An 18,502-nucleotide genomic window follows, 5' to 3' on the forward strand; every position below is an offset into this window, starting at 1 on the left:
AATCTATTTGTAAAAGAATTAATTAATTAATTTTATTCTTTTCATTTTTCTTTAGCTTCATTTAATAGTAAAAGTGTAATAGAACCTTCAATTTATTGAACTTCATCTTTTTTTACATTGTATCGTTCAACTAAATTAATTAATTCATCTGCTGTCATTCCTTTCTTTTTTAAAAGGTTTGATAGTTTAAAGAATGACTTTTTAAATTCTGAGCTAAACATCACACTATACTCAATATCGTTAAGAAGTGTTTCTTGGCTAAGTTTAGGGAAGTATTGTGATGAAGGAATATACCCAGTTGCAAATAAGTCAGTCATAACATCCTTGAATCTAGAATTATCGAATAATTCCTTTCTGTTCTTGGTATAAAAAGCTTCAATCATATCATCAATTGTATTACATATCTTTTGTAGTGTAACAATATTCAATTCATTATTAATATTTCTAATTCCATTAAATAATAATTTGTCTTTATAGTCAGAATAACTTGTGCACATAATATATCTTTCATAATAACGGTTCATTGAAAGGGAACATAAATTTGATTGGACCTCTATTACATTTTGGGCATTGTCTTGGTCAAATGATAACTCTCTAGAGTCTTTGAAAGTTCCATATTGATTAGGAAGTTTCAATGGGCAATCTAAATTCTGATGATGTAAATTATAACAAGTCCAATACATTTCTATCATCCTAAAAGCATCATCATCTAAATGTAAATATGATTTGTAATTTGACAAATTATTAAAAGAGTTGTGTTTTTTAACAATCTGTTTAACCAAACAAAGGCTATATTTTTTCCATAAAATATCAGTACTAACGTCTAATGACACTTCGGGGTTTGTGTTATTCAAATAACATTTGCTTAAGTCATAGTATAATTTTTGCCTGTCATGAATAACTTGTTCTTGTGGGATAAGCGAAAATAAATAAAGGAGATTTTCCCAATATACATTGGTTGGATTTGATGCTGCAAATTTTTTACACCCATCGTCTAAAGACAGAACGGGTAATGGCAATTTAATTTTTTTGTCACAAAGAATTCTTTTGAAGTCCAAACCTAAATTAATGATGTGACTATTTTTGAGGCAACAAGGAATACCGTCATCAATATACATTCCTTCTGGTTTTTGAAATATACCATTTTGATCAGCAATAACAGCATATCTATTCCAAATAATTGCTGTTGAATTTTTATATAAATAAGATAATAAATCATTAAACTGTTTTATAGTAACTGGGATTTTGCGTATTTCCTCAGTCTTTTCTATTTTTCTCAAAAGAATTCCAATAAGAATCTGATCAAGATTGTCCCATAGTCTTTTTGAGAATGAATTTTTTATAAGTTTTTTATCAGGGATAATTTCATCAAACCAATCAAAGACATTCTGATAAAGGAAGTTTCTTTTATGGATAAACTCTTCATTAAATTTAGTTTGATTGTCTACACAACACGTAATTAATAAAGCAACTCTTTTTAAAAATTCTTCATCACCAGCTATGTCTTTAGATTTAGATTCTCTTAGTTTTAGTACTTCTGAATTAATAATTTCACATATTCTACCAGTATCGAGTGAAGTTGTTAAACGCTCATTCTTAACACAGCCATGAATACAACATTCATTCCATTTTCCAGTAATTTTATCAAGAATTGTATTCAATATATCATCTACATGAACCACACTAACAAAACCAGAGTAGTCAAGTCTTTTAAATGACTCATTCTTATTTGGAATGATTGGGTATCTGTTTAGTAACTCTTTATCAGTTTCAAAGGTTAAATCAATAAGATTACTTAATGCGGTTTTAAAGTCGGTTGATTTAAAATGTTTTTCCATTTCAGATAAAGAACTGTATTGACTAATATTTTTTAATAATTTCTGGATAGTAAGAACACCACAACCTTCCCAAATATTATCTAACCATGGTTGGAGACATTCTTCATTACACACTTTTGTTGGATAAAGCATTGCAACAATTGAATAAAATGAATGTTTTTGTTCTTTAGTTCCATTAATGTATGGGAAAAACATAGTTGGTTCTCCATTTTTATAAAGTGTTTTTAAACCAAATGGTGTTTCAACAAATGGAAGAGAACCCATAACTTCTTTCATAGAATTAATAAAATATAAAGAATACCAATTTTCATCAAAGAATTTTCCTGATGGTTTTGAATTTAAACCAGCACCAACAATATATAAATTTGTATAACCGTATTGAATTAAATGGTTTAAAAGATCTTTATATAAGTCAACACATTTTAATAAAACCATTCTATTTATTCCAGTATCACTTATTTTTCCAGTTGCAGCATTTGTTTCATTACCATTAAGATAAATCGTTTCTCTTTCTGCATCTGGTTGAAAATCTGGAGAATTAAGAATAAATGGAATTTGAATTGCTTCTGATCCAACAAGTGGGAAAACACAGTACAATGAAGTAAATTTATTTTTAAGAATGTTTTTTTCATTATCAAATTCAATAGCATATTGTATTCTAAGTGTTCTTTCAACTCCAAATCTTTTAGTAAGTCCTTCATTATATTCTTCATAATTTCCAAGTAAAAAATATCTCTTTCTAATATCTCCATCTTCGTTAAAAACTAGAGTATGAACTTCCATTATTCCTTCTTTAACAACAAGGTCTCTTGTTATTTTAGTTATCTTGCCTTTATAATCTATAGTAATGTCACTCACTTCTTTACAAAAAACAAGAGTTTGTGCTACATTCTCCCATATATTTGAAACCCCTTTTTGTAAAGCCTCATTCCCTGTTTGGTTTTGAATCTGATAAACATAAGTAGTCAATCCAAATGGTTCTTTTAAATATTTTAATGAATTTTCCATTTTTTTAATTCCTTCAAGTAACTCATAATCTTCATAACCATCTCTATACAATGTTACAGTAAATCCATTAACAATACTTTTTTCTTCATCTCCATAAACATCTCCAGTAATAGAAACTATTTTTGAAATAGTATGTGTAGTTAAAAATCCTGTTCCAAATCTTCCTGTTGATTGTGTATCATTTTGCTTTCCTTCTGAATATTTATATAACAACCCTAACATTGCTTTTGCAGTAAACGGTGATCCATTATGAGAGAATGTGAATGTATTATCTGTAATTTTAACATTAATAGAAACAGATTTTTTTGTAGGGTCATGTGCAATAGAGTCTTTAGCATTCTGTAATAATTCCCAGAACCATCTTTTACAATCATTGTCTGTGGGTTGGTTAAGTTGTCTTAATCTATTTCTAACATTACTTATAAACATGTTTGACAAAAGTTCTTTATAAGCAAAACCAATACTTGGGGGCACAAATGCTTCTTCAGTCATGAATGAATTTTTATATCAAAGAATGTTTTTATATTGGATAATGATGCAAACTCTTTTCTTTTTTGAATCAAAGTTGTATATTTTATAAAACATTATTCTTAACAAAAAAAAAAAATAAAAAATAAAACTTAAAATGTTATGACTTGTAAACTTGAAAGATGTTTTTTACTTAATATTGCTTTTTATTTTGAAACTGTTCAAGACCTTATCACACTCTCATTTGTTAATCACAAATGTGATTTATTTGATCTTTTTCTTAAAAATCCTAAATTTGATAATGAATTAGAACTAAAGAATTGCTTAAAGTATATGAAAAATTTACAAACGTTTGAGGCACCTATGATTGTTTTATCACGTTTTCATCACCTTCATCGACATGTTTTGAGGTATATTAGTTCAGTTGAAGAAATCAATTCAAATGTCTTTTCTTATCTTAAATTTATTAAGTCACAACTTATTGAATTAAACATTGTTATAACAGAACCTGTTTCTTTTAAGTTTGAAGGATTTGTTAATCTTAAAAAATTACACATAAATGTAGCTTGTTCATTAGAAGAAATTCAATTAGATTTTAGTGACCTTTCTCATGACTCTCTTATTATTTTTGAAACACTTCAGTATAATATTGACCAACTTCTCCCGATTATCCAAACAATAAAAGGAAAATTAATCATTAAATTTTCTGATATTATTAATGAAATTACTATTGCAAAATGTCGTTCTGCTAAAAGGGATATTAAGTTTATTGGGTATAGAAATGATTTATATATCTCATTAATTAAAACAACTTGTGTTTTAGAGCCTATTTATTATCACCTTACTTTTGCTATTGATTTCGTTGGAACTGAACATTTCTCAAAAGTATTTAATAATTATTTAATTCCTTTTATTGCGTTATACCCATCTCAGATTGAACATGACTCTATTTTACTTGACCTTAGAGATGAGGAAATTTATTCATTACAAATTCTTCCAGAAGATTTTCCTCAAATACAATTATTATTACCAACAGTTCTACTTTCTCTTTCTATTGAATCTCCAAGTGTAGAAATTCCATTACTTCCTAACTTACTTGAATTAACACTTATCCATTTTCAACCAAATATTCTTCCTCAGTTACCAATGACCCTTACCTTATTAAATGTGATTGATTGCCCTCATTTATCTGAATTAGAAATTCCCCCACAAACCAAAAGTCTTTGTCTACGTTCATTAAGTTCTTTAAGTTGTATTCACTCATTACCTGACACAATTCAATTTTGTTTTATTGAACACTGTGAAGTAGACATTCCTTTATTACTTGACGTCAAAGAACTTCATTTGTCTGACTGCCTTTCCATTCAAGAATTTCCTGACACAATTACACGACTTTTCCTTTCTAACATTAATTCTCCTCTTCCATCACTAACTCATTTATCACTATTAAATGAACTTACGTTATTTTCTATTCCATCACTTGTTGAATTACCATCAACTTTAAATAAAATTATAATCAAAGACTCTCCAAATGTACTTTTGTCTCATCCCATTTTATCAATTGCTATTCCGTTTGGTGATACTATACCTAAACTCCCTTTTGTATATGAATTAACAATAAATGCTAATACCCTCAATGAAATACCTGAATCAGTGACTTCTTTACAACTCAATGGATGTGTTATTGAAGAACATACAATATTTCCTGAATTTAAAAATCTTTTACAACTTACACTTTCACGTTGTATTATGAAAAAACAATTTCCACTAATGACTTGTTTAACTTATTTAAATTGCAATAAAACAGAACCACCACCAATTAGTGATTCAATTAAGAATTTGTCTCTTGCATTTATTTCACTAGAACAACTACAACTTCCAAGCTCTTTAACCTCTCTGAGACTATTTAGACTAAACTCACTTTCCAACATTCTGTTTAATTCATCAATTGAAAGACTTGATGTTCAATACTGTTCATCATTATGTCCACTTAATCTCCCAACTACAATCAGTGAGTTGTCTTTTTCAAATTGTGCAAATTTTGTTCCATTGAACACAGAAGAATTAACAAATTTACCATACGGTGAACAGTTATTCTTAAAAAATTTTCCAAGAAATCAAAGTTTTCAGTTACCTTAACAAACTTAGCTATCAATTCGTTTTTCATCAAGAAATAATTCAAGAAGTTTGCACTAACGAAAGTAATAAAAATAGAATTAAAAGATGAATTAAATAAGATGAATTATTAGTAATTTTAGAAGGAGTTTTGTAGAAGAATAATTAAAGAAAAATTGTTGGAAAATCGTAGTTTGTAAAATAATAAAATTTTAAGTAAAACATAATATAAATTTAAAAGTACTGCAACGTCTAAGAAAATAAAAAATAGGTTTTTCTTTAGTACTGACATTATCTAAATTGGTTCAATGCAACCTAAAAAAAATTATTTTATTCTTCAAGCAAATGACCCAACAATTAATGTTAGTTGGGTTAATTCAAATGTCCATCCTTTTAGAAGTGTTTATTCCACTTTTTCAGATTGTAGTAAGTCATACCTTCATCTTGTTGGATATGAAGAAGTGACTGACTCTATCAAAGAAATTACATCTTGTCCAACAACCTCATTACCATTCCCTCCTACTTCCATTAAATTTATTCCTAAATCAAATCCAATTAATGATATGATAATAACTTCAGGTGATAATCTAAGGTTATTTTGTGTTCCACAATCAAATGACATTTTTCAATTATCAGTGATTGATGTATCTTACTCAGCATATCCTTCATGTGGATTTGATTGGTGTAGGGTTAATACAGACCTTGTTTGTGCATGGTATTTAAATAACACATGTTGTGTATGGAGTATTGAATCCTCTCAAATTATTGCTTCATTTTCAAACCATATTACTCAACAAATTCTTGATATGAAATATTCTCCATCCAGTCCTGATTTATTTATTACAAGTTGTGTTAATGGACTTATCCAAATAACTGATATTCGCTCAACTTCTAATTTTCAACTGTTTCCACAAGGAAATCAAAAACTAGACCTTCTTCAAGTGAGTTGGAATACTATTGACCCTACCAAAATTGCAACATTTAATTCATTAGGAAATCAACTCTTTATAATGGATATTAGACAACCAACAAAATTATATAATCATCTACAATTAGACACAACAAATATTACTTCTATAGATTGGTCTCCTACATCATCTTCTGAAATTTGTCTAGGTACATTTAAAAGTATTTTAATATGGTCACAAAATTCTAAACTAAATAAACAATGTTGTTGTAATAATTTATTAGAGACTCAAACAAAAAGTGAAGTAAATGATGTTTGTTGGTCAAAATCAAATACCAATTGGATAGCAGCATCAATTGGATCTTCAATTCATTTTCTTCATGTGTATTGATTAATTCATTTATTTTTTATTATATTTTGATAATAAAATTTGATTAACATCAAATAAATATGGATTAAATATTATTTCAAAGAAAGAAATGAATTAGTAATTGTATTGGAAGATTTGGACATCATAACCATTCATACAAACAGTAAGTCCAGTACTTTTTAAAGTAGCAGCATCTCTAGTATACTCAATATTAGTCATCATTTCTTTAACTTTAACATTTCCACTTCCATTAATATCATAAATTGGAACATTAGCACATGAATAAGCATCAGAATAATTAACAACAACTAAATATGAATTGGTAGCTTTTCTTATCCAAGCAGCATATCTCCAAGCATTGTCACCATTTACATTGTATACATAATAGAAATTCTTTGTTTTGAAAGCATCATCTTTAAGAATAGAAGTTAATTTATTATAAAATTGTTGGGCAACAGGAGATTTAGGTTCACTTGCACTTCTTCTTAAATGAACATCAAGTTTATTTTTTAATCCATCAAATTGTCCATGATTAAAGAAAATCAATCCAGGAAGAGTAGCAGCAAGAGCACCAGCAGCATTAGCACGAGGAACAGAACCCATATTTTGGACAGCTCTATTTTCATCATGGTTTTCAACAAAATGAGCGCCATGGTCAAAGAATTCAAGAGTCTTATAATGGGCATAGTTTTGAATTTCTGATACTCCAGCCATACATTTATCTAAAAATGGTTTATCATAATAATAGTCAAATCCACATTCTTGTAATTTAGTCATTTGCCATTCTTCATATACTTCTGCCATAAAGATAACATTTGGATTAACTTTCTTTGCTTCAGCAATAGCCTCTGTCCAAAATTCAGTAGATGGAGTTGAATATCCATTTGCTGTTAATTCATTTTCCCATACCTTGGAGAAAACATCATTAAGGTCAAGATGTGCCATATCACATCTTACACCATCAGATAAAGAAACTACTTTTTTTAAGTTTTCTGTCATAAACTTACGAGTTTTTGGTTCAAAATAATTCCATTGTGCTGTATCTGGCCATGGATCAAAATATGGGTCTTTACCATGAGCAACACCATTAGGAAGATAATATTTTGGATCATAACTTGAAGCTTGAGCTGCTTTAACATAATATTCTGAATGTTCATTAACAGTAGGAGCGTCACAAGCAGAATGGTTTGGAACGAAATCAAGCATTAATTTAAGTCCTTTAGCATTTAACTGAGATTTTAACCAAGCAATATCATCATCACTTCCAATCTCAGGATTACAGACATATTCTGTAATAGCATATGGTGATCCAATAATATCATCTTCTGTTAAATCTGGAAGAACAGACTTGTAATTATCTGCATTAGATCTATCAAGATTTAATCCATATTCTCCTAATTGCCAAACTCCCATCATCCAAACATAATCAATACCTTTACTTTTTAATCTATCAAATTCTTCTAATGGAATATCTCTTAATTTAGTTATAGACTTTCCATATTTTTGTGTTAATTCATATAACCATGGTCTTGTTGAAATTTCATATACAACAGGATATTTTGCATAACTCAGTGCACTAAGCATTAGGCACAACAATCCTAACATTGTAATTTTTTAACTTTTTAGTTCTTTTTCTTTAAATTCTCTTTTCCTTCTTTTTCCATTTGGTTAGAATTTTCCTCTTTTTCTGTAATAATCACTCTCTTAATTATAATTATAATACTATTCTTTTATTATTATTTTATTATTTCTATTTTTCTACAGATTCTTTGAATTTTTCTTTCAAATGCAAATCCTTATTTTCAAGTCTATTTACAAAAACCTCTTATTTATTTTAAGAAATAGATTGAACTATAAAAATAACTTTTCTTCTTTGATTTTAATGTTATGAAATAAATAACAAAAATAATTTTTTTTTTGGTATATTATAATAACAAGAAAATTCAATTTATTCTCCTAACAGAAAAGTTTTGTTTTTAAAAGAGATTAACAGAAATAAAACCAACAACAGATAGAAGATCATAAAAACAATAAAAATTATAAAGCATTAAAGTAAGTGATTAGTTTGTTTAAAGAACGGGATGAATAAAGAATTCAAATTCATCATCAATAGTAAAGACACTTGGACTACTTTCAATTAGTTCTGCAGATGTATCAGGAGAAACAGAGCGTTGTGGAGAAGATGGTGCAATTGTATTTAAAACATCAAATCCATCTTCATCATCACTTTCAACATTTACTCTTCGGATAAATGATGGACGATAAAGCTCAGTCATTTAACTATTGTTTGTTTTACAAAAGTTAGTTTTTGTTTAAATATTGAAGGAGATTATCTAAACAAATTAGAAAAGAATCAGCCCTTCTTTATGTGTAATTATAGGTTCTTTATTAAATATTTGAAGAAGGTTTAATATGATATATTCTTTTTATCCCCGTGGAATTTTGTTTTTGTATATCATACCCTTTTCCTTTTTTGGTCAAACATTTTCTACATTTTATTTCACGGCCTTTTCTTCCTATGACTTTTTCAAAACAAAATTTAATCTACCTCTCTCATTTCACGGTGATTGAGATTTTCTCATATCATTTAATCATGACATAATCAAAACCATTTTTTGAAAAAAAGACTTTCTAAAATGTCTTTAAATTTCAAAATTGATAAAAAAAGAATTAAATACTGTTTTTGTAAATAAACAATTATTAATCCGTTTTTACTCCCATCTGTTCATCCTTGCTTTTTTTATTGCTTTTTACTGGTTTTTCAATTCTACGGTCTTTCAATAATAATTTACAACAACAGCATATCATTAATAAATTCAAAAGAACACCTAAAACTAATAGTCCAATCCCTATATACAATGTTGTATTATCACTTTTTTCATAATTTAAGAAAGCCATTTTTGTGTTTTCATTTTTTGGTATATAATGAACGTGAAACCCAAGACAGACTTCAAGTAACAATGCAAAAAAAATAACCATGAAACGAACCTTTAATTAATTATTTATAAGTTCTAATAATTTCTTATTATTACTTTTATTATTAAAAAAAAACTATTCTTTGTTTTCATTAAAATATTCTCTTATTTATATGCTTAAACAATTCTTAAAAAAAAAAGAATTTTAAACACAAAATAATATACATTACTCTTCTGTATATAACTGAATCAATTCTTTAACTTTGTTTACCCATTCTCTTCTATTTCCTTTGGCTATAACATCTTCAATGTCTTTAGAAAATCCTTTTATTGTTTTTCTTTTTACTTTCTTTAATAATTTTTCTAATTCTTTCTTTTGTTGAATATCTTCAGATTGTTGAAGAATAAATTGTATACATTCTTTTACACTTTTCTTCCGTTTTTTTGGTTGTTCTTTCTGAACCTTAATTTCTTTATTCCTTTTTTTATCTTCATCATTATTCCAAATACTTTTATAACACCATTCAATTCTTCTTTGTTTATATAAGATACGATGTATTTCTTGTTTTTCTTCTTCGGTTAGTTGTACTTGACGTTGTTCATTCCACATTTTTCTTTTTTTAATTCGTTTAAGACAATTTAATGATTCGTCATGTTTAAGTTGTAATGTCCAAGAAGGTGCATTTAATAGTTTTAATTCTTTTCTAATCTCCTTTAATTTAGTCCATTGTTCCTTTTTTCTTTTATGATGATTCCAATTAACTTTATACCCTAATTTCCCACATTCTAGTTCAACAATCTGAACTTCCTTTCGTTTTTTCCCTTCAACTAAATTCCCATCAATCCAACACCTATTCCAAGGCAAGTCTAATAAATCTTCTTCCATTATTTGACTTTCGTTTCTCCATTTTTCTTTTGTTTTGAGAAGTTCTTCACAAATTCTTTTGGCATCCATTCCACCATACCGCTTATTACAAGTTGAGAGAACACGTTTTTGAATAGAATCTGGTTGATTTATGTAATAAGAATATTCACCTGAATAAGCAGGTGGAATATCAATAGACTTTTTCAAAAACACTTGACCTGCTGAGTATAAATGATTAAATTCTTCTATTTTCCAATGACCATCTTTCTTTGTTAAAATAAAATCAGTTTGAGAAATTAATTGTTTTTGAAGGATAATTTTGGTTTCATCTGTACATAAACATAGTCCTAAAAGATTATCTTCTTCCATCCAACAATTACAATACAATGGGAGTGGTGGGTCATCTATTGTATACTCAATCAAATAATTATCTTCTTCTAAAATTAATTGTTTGTGGGAATTTTGATATTGGATAATCTCATTTGGTTGTTCTTTATTTGTTGTCTCATGGAAATCCCAATTGTTTACCATTTCAAGTAAATATGTTAAATTCATTTGGTTTGTACCAGAATCCCATACAATACCTTTTTCCCATTCAATCCTATTGATAAAATCATTCCAATACTTGATTTGATAATTTTTATCTTGTTGTTTAAATTTATCTTGTTGCTCTTTATTAACATCCCATAAAACAACCCAGTCTTCATAATCCTCATTTGTGGGTAACTCCTTCATTTCTAATTGTTTCATGACTGAATTTGTAATTTTAACTGTATTAGAACAATTAGAAGAAGGATATTCTCTGATAAGTAATGAATGAAAAGGATGTAACAGATAATAAGGTATTTCTTTGAATGGAGGGTGGTCTTGTTGATAAATAAAACTCGGTCGTAATTGGTTATTACACCCAATCCAATTAGGTTTTTTCAAAGGAAAATGAATAAGATCAAAAAATGTAAGTAAAGTAATGTTTTTATTTCTTGGTATCATTGATTAAATGTATTAAACTTCATGTCTTTTCAATTCACTTTGCTAATGACATCTTGATTTTTTTAAGATTTTTGATTTGATTATTTTATGTTAATGAACTTATAATAATAATTAGTTCATTGTTTATAAATAGTTTTAAATATTCTTCAATGAAGAGGATTTTTTTGAAATGATATGAAAATAGATACAATCATCTATTAATCAAAAAAGAAAAGAGTAAAGGCCTTTGAAATCTGTTGATAGTATTGAATAATACATCAAAATAGAGTAAATAATTGGGAAGAGAATGGAATTTAGTTGGCACTCAATAAAAAGAAATCAATGAGTGAAAAAAATAGAAAAATTAATTTTTGTTAAAGAAAAAGAATGAGATGGAACAAACTTAGTAAATTCCAATTAAAACTACTGTTTGTTTCAAAAGAACTTGAAAATAGATATAAAAAGATAAAATCTGAAATTAGTTAGTTTATCTCAGCATTATTATGTCAATTGCCAAATCATTAGCAAAACCCATAGCTCAGCATCAGTTTTATTATGATAGGTTTGTGAATTTAATATTTAATAGTTTTATAAAATATAATAATACGAAAGTCTTATATAAATTAGTACATCTTCTTCTCTTATGGAAGAATCATATGGTTCAATACGAACTAGTGCGTTTGGTTATTTCCAAATCACAAAAGATTGTATTCAATCAAGTACAGACCAACAATCTAGTTATGAAATAATAGTTCCTCCAAGAAATTCTAATCCAATTCCAATGGATTCTAGTTTTAATTTTGAATGTGGAAGTTGTGATTCTAATGCTTCATCATATTGTGGAAGTTTTTTTCAACATGATGGGTTTCTATAATGATGCTGTTTGTATTTAATTTATTGAATATTCTCCTTATAATTTATTTTACAAGAATTTTTAATATTTAATTGGTTTCTTTTAAAAATTTATACATTCAAAAAGTTTGACTCTTATCAAGTTATTTTTAAAATAATGTTTTATTTATAAGATAATGTTATAAATAACATAAATAAAGAACTATAAAAGTAACTAAAAAAAAAGAATAAATAACAATTAAATGAATAAAACAATTCTTAACACTCCACAACCACCAGTATCTGATTATTTAGAATGGGTTACATATTCAATATTAGTTCATGAAGTTGATGAAAAATTTGAAGGAATAAGAGAGAAATTAAAACAATCATTAGCTGAGTCATATGGAACAATTGAAGGAGTAGAAGAGAAGAATTTTAAAAGTATGTGTGTGTCTAATGCTATTCATATTTTAACACAAAGTAATTATAAAAATGAAGTAATTAAATATTCACAACGATGTGATTGGCCATTATTACATTTATATATTATATCAAATAATGATAATGATGGATTAAAAAAAATTAGAACAATTATAAGAGATTGTACAATTAAACAAATTCAAATTATTGTTATTGCAATTGGAGGGGAATTAAGAAATAATAAAAGATTTAATAATGAATCAGCTGAAGTAAAATCTTTTTATTTACAACCACAACTACCTGATTGTGATGTACAAATTAAAGAATTATTAAGTGTTATAGCTAAATCAGTAGTAAATAATTATGAAGTATATTTAAAAGAATATGAAGAAGAAATTAATATTAAACCAAATAATAAATACCTTGAAGAAGCTAAAAGATTTGCATCATTATGTTTTGAAGCATCTATTCTTTCACAAAAAGTTGGAGATTATACTAAAGCAGTTCATTTTATTAAAATGGGACTTGGTCAATTAGATGTTTCAGGAACAAGTGTTGATGAAGATATTAAAATATTAAAAAATAATGTTGTTAATTTAAAAGAAATTAATTTTAAAAGAGAATTAGAATTAATTACACCACAAAGTGTATATACAGCATATAATAGATTAGAAGCATTTATTTTTATGATTTATAGAATGATTGATTTATATTCTAATCAAAAAAATTATTCATCACTTTGTATAAGATTTAATCAAGTACTTGGAATGATGGAAAAATATTTAGAAAGAGTAAATCAAAATGGAATTACATTACCATTTTTATATAAAGAATTATTTATTATTGATTGTTGTAATTGTTTTTTAGAAAATAATATTCAATCATTAAGTCATTTTAAATCAACAGATATTATTTTTATTTATATGTATAAAATGTTTACTATTAAACATATTGGTGAAACTTGTTTTACTTTTGATTGTTCTCCTGATTTTATTCATTTTGATATGGATTTTGTTCATAAAGCACCTCCATTACCTGAACAAGTAAAATTACCAAATTGTAAGAATTCTATTTTACCTGATATTATTAAAAAAAAAGAAATATTTGATAGAGAATTTGAATTGATTTTAAAACAATGTATTGAATTAACTCCAGAAAATTATAATAGAAATGGAACTAATTTTCTTTTTAAAAAATTACTTGGATTATTATATTTTGAATTAAATAGAAGAGATGAAGCAAAAGAATTATTTAAAGAAATTATCTTATCAAATACTGCAGATGATATTACTAAGTGTTTTTGTTGTATTCCTGCATTACAATGTAATTGTGATAATACTTTACTTTATGCAATATATATATTTTTATTAACTTATCATAGAGAAGATATTACTACAGTTTATAAAAATGTATTTAAACAAAATAATGATATATTAAAAATTATTCAACAATCTACTATTTATTTACATTTAAATGAACTTCTTTCTAATTGTAAAGAAAATATAAATCTTTGTATTCCAGAATTTATTCATTTCTTTTCAATTAATGTTACACAAGGACATGTACAATTTTCATTTGAAAGTAAGTTTAAAGAAGAATTAAAAGATGTTAAAATTGAATTATTATATAAAAATAAAATAGGAGATTCTTCTTCAAATATAAATAATATAACAATAAATCCACATGATATTATTAGATTAGATTTTGATTTAAATCTTGTTGGATTAATTACTTTAAATCAAATGAATATTTATTTAAGTAATTATTTATCAATAACTATTCCTATTAATCAACAAGTAATGGTTAGAACAAGTAAACCTCAATTTACTTTTGCTTTACAACCACCAACATTTATTCCTTTATTTTTGGAAGATTGTAATCAATCAGTTGTGATGACAATTAATATCATAGAACCAGTTGATTATATTGCAATAGATATTGATTGTCAATGTTATGATAGAAAAGATATTATTATAAAAGGAGCAGAATATGAAGATTCACAAAATATTTTTATTCTACGTTCATTTAAAGATAAGAAAATTATTATTGAATGTCCATTAAAAAATATTATTGAAGAAGGTAGTTATGAATTTAGTGTTATAGCAACAGCACCTTTATATATTCATAGACAAAAAGTAAGTATTCCAGCATTCCCATTAATAAATAAAATTCAAGAAGGAGTTCCAGTAATGAGAAATGGAAGATTATTAATATCACTTCCTATATTAAATATTTGTCCCTATTCATTGTTGCTTCATTCAATATCATTTGATAAAACAAATTATTTAATAACTATTGATGAAATGTTACCAGTAGGAAAAGAAATAAATTATACAATTGATGTTACAGGATTAGAAAAAACAACAAAATTAGATTTATTAATTCAATTTAAAAATGGAGTATTAAGACTTCCATTTACAATTTGTTATTCACCTCCAAGTTATAATGTTAAAATTGAAGTACCAAAAATTGTAAGATGTTTAAAACCATTTTTATTAACAGCAGTAATTCAGTCAAATAGAAAAGAAGATGAGTTAATTATTATAAAAATAGATAAATCACCAAATATCATTATTAGTGGATTTGAAAAACAACATGTTATTATTAAAGCTGGTGAAACTATTACTTCTCAATATGAATGTATTGCAATGGATTGTGGTTCTTTATTATTACCTAATATTATTTTATCATCAGAAAGAAGTTTAATGCACGTTTCTTATGAAAAAGATATTTCTTCTTTAATTGTTCTTCCATTACAATCAAACTTTTATTCATTTACTTCTTTTAAATGAATTTGAAATTAAACAAAAAATATTTAACATTTTAATTGATTTTTATTTGATTAAAAAGTACAATTGTGTATTATTCGCTTTGTTTTTTCTTCTCTTTCTTCTTTTTTGAATCAATTTCTAATAATTTTCTCATCTTAAAATTTTCAAACATTTGAGTTTTTACAAATTGTTTGATAAATAAAAGATCTTTCTCTTCCCACCATGCAAAAAATACTTCTGGCATAAAACATGAAATATCTTCTTTACCGTGTTCTTCATATACACTTTTAATACAACAACATGGAAATGGTTCAATAATAATTTCCATAGCTTTTTTAAATACATCCATAATATGTCTTGTTGTTCCAATTTCATTTTCTATTAATTGTGTTTGTGGTAATTGAATTTTAGTATTTCTTTTAGGAGACTCATTTAATGTTCTATTAATTTCTTCTGCCACCCATCCATTTGCATTTGGTAATAAAAATGTAATAGGAGTTATAAATTTTTTATTGTCTAAATCTGCAATGAATGTATATTCTTTTGTTATTGGTATATTCGTTGGAAGATGTGTCATTCCTACTAATAAAGGTGTCGGTGCTTCTAAAACAGTATAAAGCTCAGGACATAAAACAGATATAATAGAACTCTCAAATTTAAATGGTGTAATTGATGAAAGAAGAAAATGTATTGTTGCTGAAAGTAATAATAAATTCTTTGAAACTAATAAAATCTTATGTTCTAACATAAATGCTGTTACCATTTTAAGTAAATCTAAAATGTTATATTCTTCAAATAATGTTAATAGATATAATTCAGAATAATGATAAGTTAGTGGCATATCACAACAACAATCATAAAAAAATTCATTTGTTTCATTAGGGAATTTAAAACTAATAGTTTGGGTTGAAGGGGTTACTGTGATTTTTTGATAATCTGTAAAAACCGAGATTAAATTTTGAATAGATTTTAAGACTAGTCCAGAATTATTTGTTTGTGTTGAGTCAATTGAAGAAGATACAAAATCATTTAAACCAGAATCCATTAAAATATTCTCTAACAAATGGTAATGTATTTCAAAGAAAGGAACTGACGTTAATAAAATATAACATATATTTTCTGTTTCATATTCTTTTGGATCTCTTGACATAAAACGTTTTTTTCTTAGTCCAATAGCAAACAATTCATTCCTCTTTCCAGGAAAAACAAATGAAAAGACTTTATGATAATGAAGATGATCACAATAAATTTTTTGTTGTGCAGTAATCAAATCTTTTTCTTTTTGACGAGTTCTTTTCTTACGATAAGTGACATCAGGAAAGCAAAACTGTTCTAATAAATTATAGGAAAATCCATCCAACCTAATTATTAGTTCTTACAAATGTATTGTTAGTACCAAAGATAATAAAACAAACGAAATTGAAGGAAATTGAAAAAGAATTTTTGGTTTTACAACTCCAATCTTCTTTTTATATCCACTTGACTGATAATTTGGTTGTTCTGCAGCATCAGAACCAATTATTAAAAATTGTTTAACTAATGATTCTTCTTCTAATTCAGGAGAGTTTAACTTGAGTGATTTGATAATTTCTCGATTTATTCTCTCATCTTCAAATTGTTGTTGAATTCTTTCACATTGTTTTTGTTTGGAACTCATATTGAATTCAAACTATATTTTATAGTGCCTTTTTGTATTTGAAAATTTGAATTTTGGTTTTTTTAAATTATAATAACAGAACTAAAAATCAAATTTCCTTCTTTCATTTTCATTGTAGAAAATATATTGGTCTAAGTATTAAATAACTTCTTACATCACATATGACATTGCTTTGGTATTTTAATTTAATTACTTTTAATACTTTGTTTTTAGTTTTTAGTTTTCTTTAATGTTATTGTTTATCATTTAATTTTTTTCTTTTAAGAATAAAAATTATTGTTATTAAATGAACTTTATTTTTCAATAACACAAATTCGTTTCTTTGTAAAGTTAAGACTCTTCGCATTATTGAATATATTCGTTTCTATTATTAGAACATATATTTCTCAATACAACCTAAATTACAGAAATATAAATAATATTTCCTTTTCTTTAAAACTCTATGGAACTATTTTATGTTTTTTTTTCTTATTTGTTATTTTACTATTGTCTTCTTTTAAAACAAGCACAAGTAAAACTGTTTATTGAGATTAAGACTTATTCTTTTTTAATATGTTAATGTTATTTAATTTAATGTCTATAAAGTGTTTAATAAAAAGTATATTTTGATACATATATTTTTAATTACATTTATGCTAATTCAACATTGTTTGATTTGAAGTGTTTGACTTAAATGCTTGTTTCTTTTTTTAAAAATAATTCTTTATGAATAAGCCAAAACAGTATTTCCTTAAATTAAATATAAGCACTTTCACTTATAAAATACTTTGTGATAAGAAAGAAAATATGACCAAGAATTGTATTTAAGACAATAAGAAGAATATTGATATTCATAACTTATTATACTTGTCTGTTCATAATATAAAGTACAAAAATTCTTTTAAAATTGATAATTAATGTACATTATCTGTAATTAAAGATAATAATAAAAAACAATAATTAGAAAAGATGATTATTTTGAACAATAAACATAATACAAATTAAAGAAAGATTTCTTAATTAATTCTGATGATTAAATTTGAATCTTCTTTCTCCAGAGAGTAACTCTTGTCTGTTGTTAAATGCCTCTCTTATACGTGCTCTTCCACTTGGTCTTTTCTTGACACCAGTGTCAATCTGCTCAACCTTCTTGGTTTGGTTTCTTACTTTTCCAGCACGAGTTAATCCTCCATGTGTTTTTCCCATGTTATCTTTGAATATTTTTCTTTCTTCTGAACTTCTTTTTAAATAGTAGATTGAAGCATAACTCTTCTTTTATTTCGTAAATAAAATCATAATGATAACTCATACTTCAATCTTTTTGTATTAATTCAATTTTATTCTTTTCTGATTTGTTCAAGTAAATTCTATTTCATTGATTTGAGT

The 18,502-nt window shown here is 25.9% G+C and overlaps 8 protein-coding genes across 8 annotated transcripts; 3 read left to right on the forward strand and 5 right to left on the reverse strand.

The window, feature by feature from the left end:
* Nucleotides 1-92: 92 nt before the first annotated feature.
* EHI_023330 (uncharacterized protein) lies at nucleotides 93-3,275 on the reverse strand (the record flags this gene model as incomplete). The annotated part of the gene is made up of 1 exon (XM_650547.1): nucleotides 93-3,275. The coding sequence occupies one exon, from the start codon at nucleotides 3,273-3,275 to the stop codon at nucleotides 93-95; it is 3,183 nt and encodes a 1,060-aa protein (XP_655639.1).
* Nucleotides 3,276-3,476: 201 nt separating this feature from the next.
* On the forward strand, nucleotides 3,477-5,453 carry EHI_023340 (uncharacterized protein; the record flags this gene model as incomplete). Its single annotated transcript, XM_650546.1, has 1 exon — nucleotides 3,477-5,453. One exon carries the CDS (start codon nucleotides 3,477-3,479, stop codon nucleotides 5,451-5,453), a length of 1,977 nt encoding a protein of 658 aa, XP_655638.1.
* Nucleotides 5,454-5,737: 284 nt separating this feature from the next.
* On the forward strand, nucleotides 5,738-6,727 carry EHI_023350 (uncharacterized protein; the record flags this gene model as incomplete). Its single annotated transcript, XM_650545.1, has 1 exon — nucleotides 5,738-6,727. The coding sequence occupies one exon, from the start codon at nucleotides 5,738-5,740 to the stop codon at nucleotides 6,725-6,727; it is 990 nt and encodes a 329-aa protein (XP_655637.1).
* Nucleotides 6,728-6,820: 93 nt separating this feature from the next.
* Nucleotides 6,821-8,311, reverse strand: EHI_023360 (alpha-amylase family protein; the record flags this gene model as incomplete). The annotated part of the gene is made up of 1 exon (XM_650544.2): nucleotides 6,821-8,311. The coding sequence occupies one exon, from the start codon at nucleotides 8,309-8,311 to the stop codon at nucleotides 6,821-6,823; it is 1,491 nt and encodes a 496-aa protein (XP_655636.2).
* Nucleotides 8,312-9,847: 1,536 nt separating this feature from the next.
* Nucleotides 9,848-11,476, reverse strand: EHI_023370 (uncharacterized protein; the record flags this gene model as incomplete). The annotated part of the gene is made up of 1 exon (XM_650541.1): nucleotides 9,848-11,476. The coding sequence occupies one exon, from the start codon at nucleotides 11,474-11,476 to the stop codon at nucleotides 9,848-9,850; it is 1,629 nt and encodes a 542-aa protein (XP_655633.1).
* Nucleotides 11,477-12,549: 1,073 nt separating this feature from the next.
* Nucleotides 12,550-15,501, forward strand: EHI_023380 (uncharacterized protein; the record flags this gene model as incomplete). Its single annotated transcript, XM_650540.1, has 1 exon — nucleotides 12,550-15,501. One exon carries the CDS (start codon nucleotides 12,550-12,552, stop codon nucleotides 15,499-15,501), a length of 2,952 nt encoding a protein of 983 aa, XP_655632.1.
* Nucleotides 15,502-15,571: 70 nt separating this feature from the next.
* EHI_023390 (uncharacterized protein) lies at nucleotides 15,572-17,137 on the reverse strand (the record flags this gene model as incomplete). The annotated part of the gene is made up of 2 exons (XM_650539.1): nucleotides 15,572-16,841; nucleotides 16,896-17,137. The coding sequence occupies 2 exons, from the start codon at nucleotides 17,135-17,137 to the stop codon at nucleotides 15,572-15,574; spliced, it is 1,512 nt and encodes a 503-aa protein (XP_655631.1).
* Nucleotides 17,138-18,136: 999 nt separating this feature from the next.
* EHI_023400 (Ribosomal protein S30, putative) lies at nucleotides 18,137-18,322 on the reverse strand (the record flags this gene model as incomplete). Its single annotated transcript, XM_001913404.1, has 1 exon — nucleotides 18,137-18,322. One exon carries the CDS (start codon nucleotides 18,320-18,322, stop codon nucleotides 18,137-18,139), a length of 186 nt encoding a protein of 61 aa, XP_001913439.1.
* Between the last annotated feature and the right edge of the window lie 180 nt (nucleotides 18,323-18,502).

The sequence above is a fragment of the Entamoeba histolytica genome, genomic scaffold (genome assembly GCF_000208925.1).
Source record: "Entamoeba histolytica HM-1:IMSS scf_1104750516639 genomic scaffold, whole genome shotgun sequence".
NCBI classification, from domain to species: domain Eukaryota; phylum Evosea; order Mastigamoebida; family Endamoebidae; genus Entamoeba; species Entamoeba histolytica.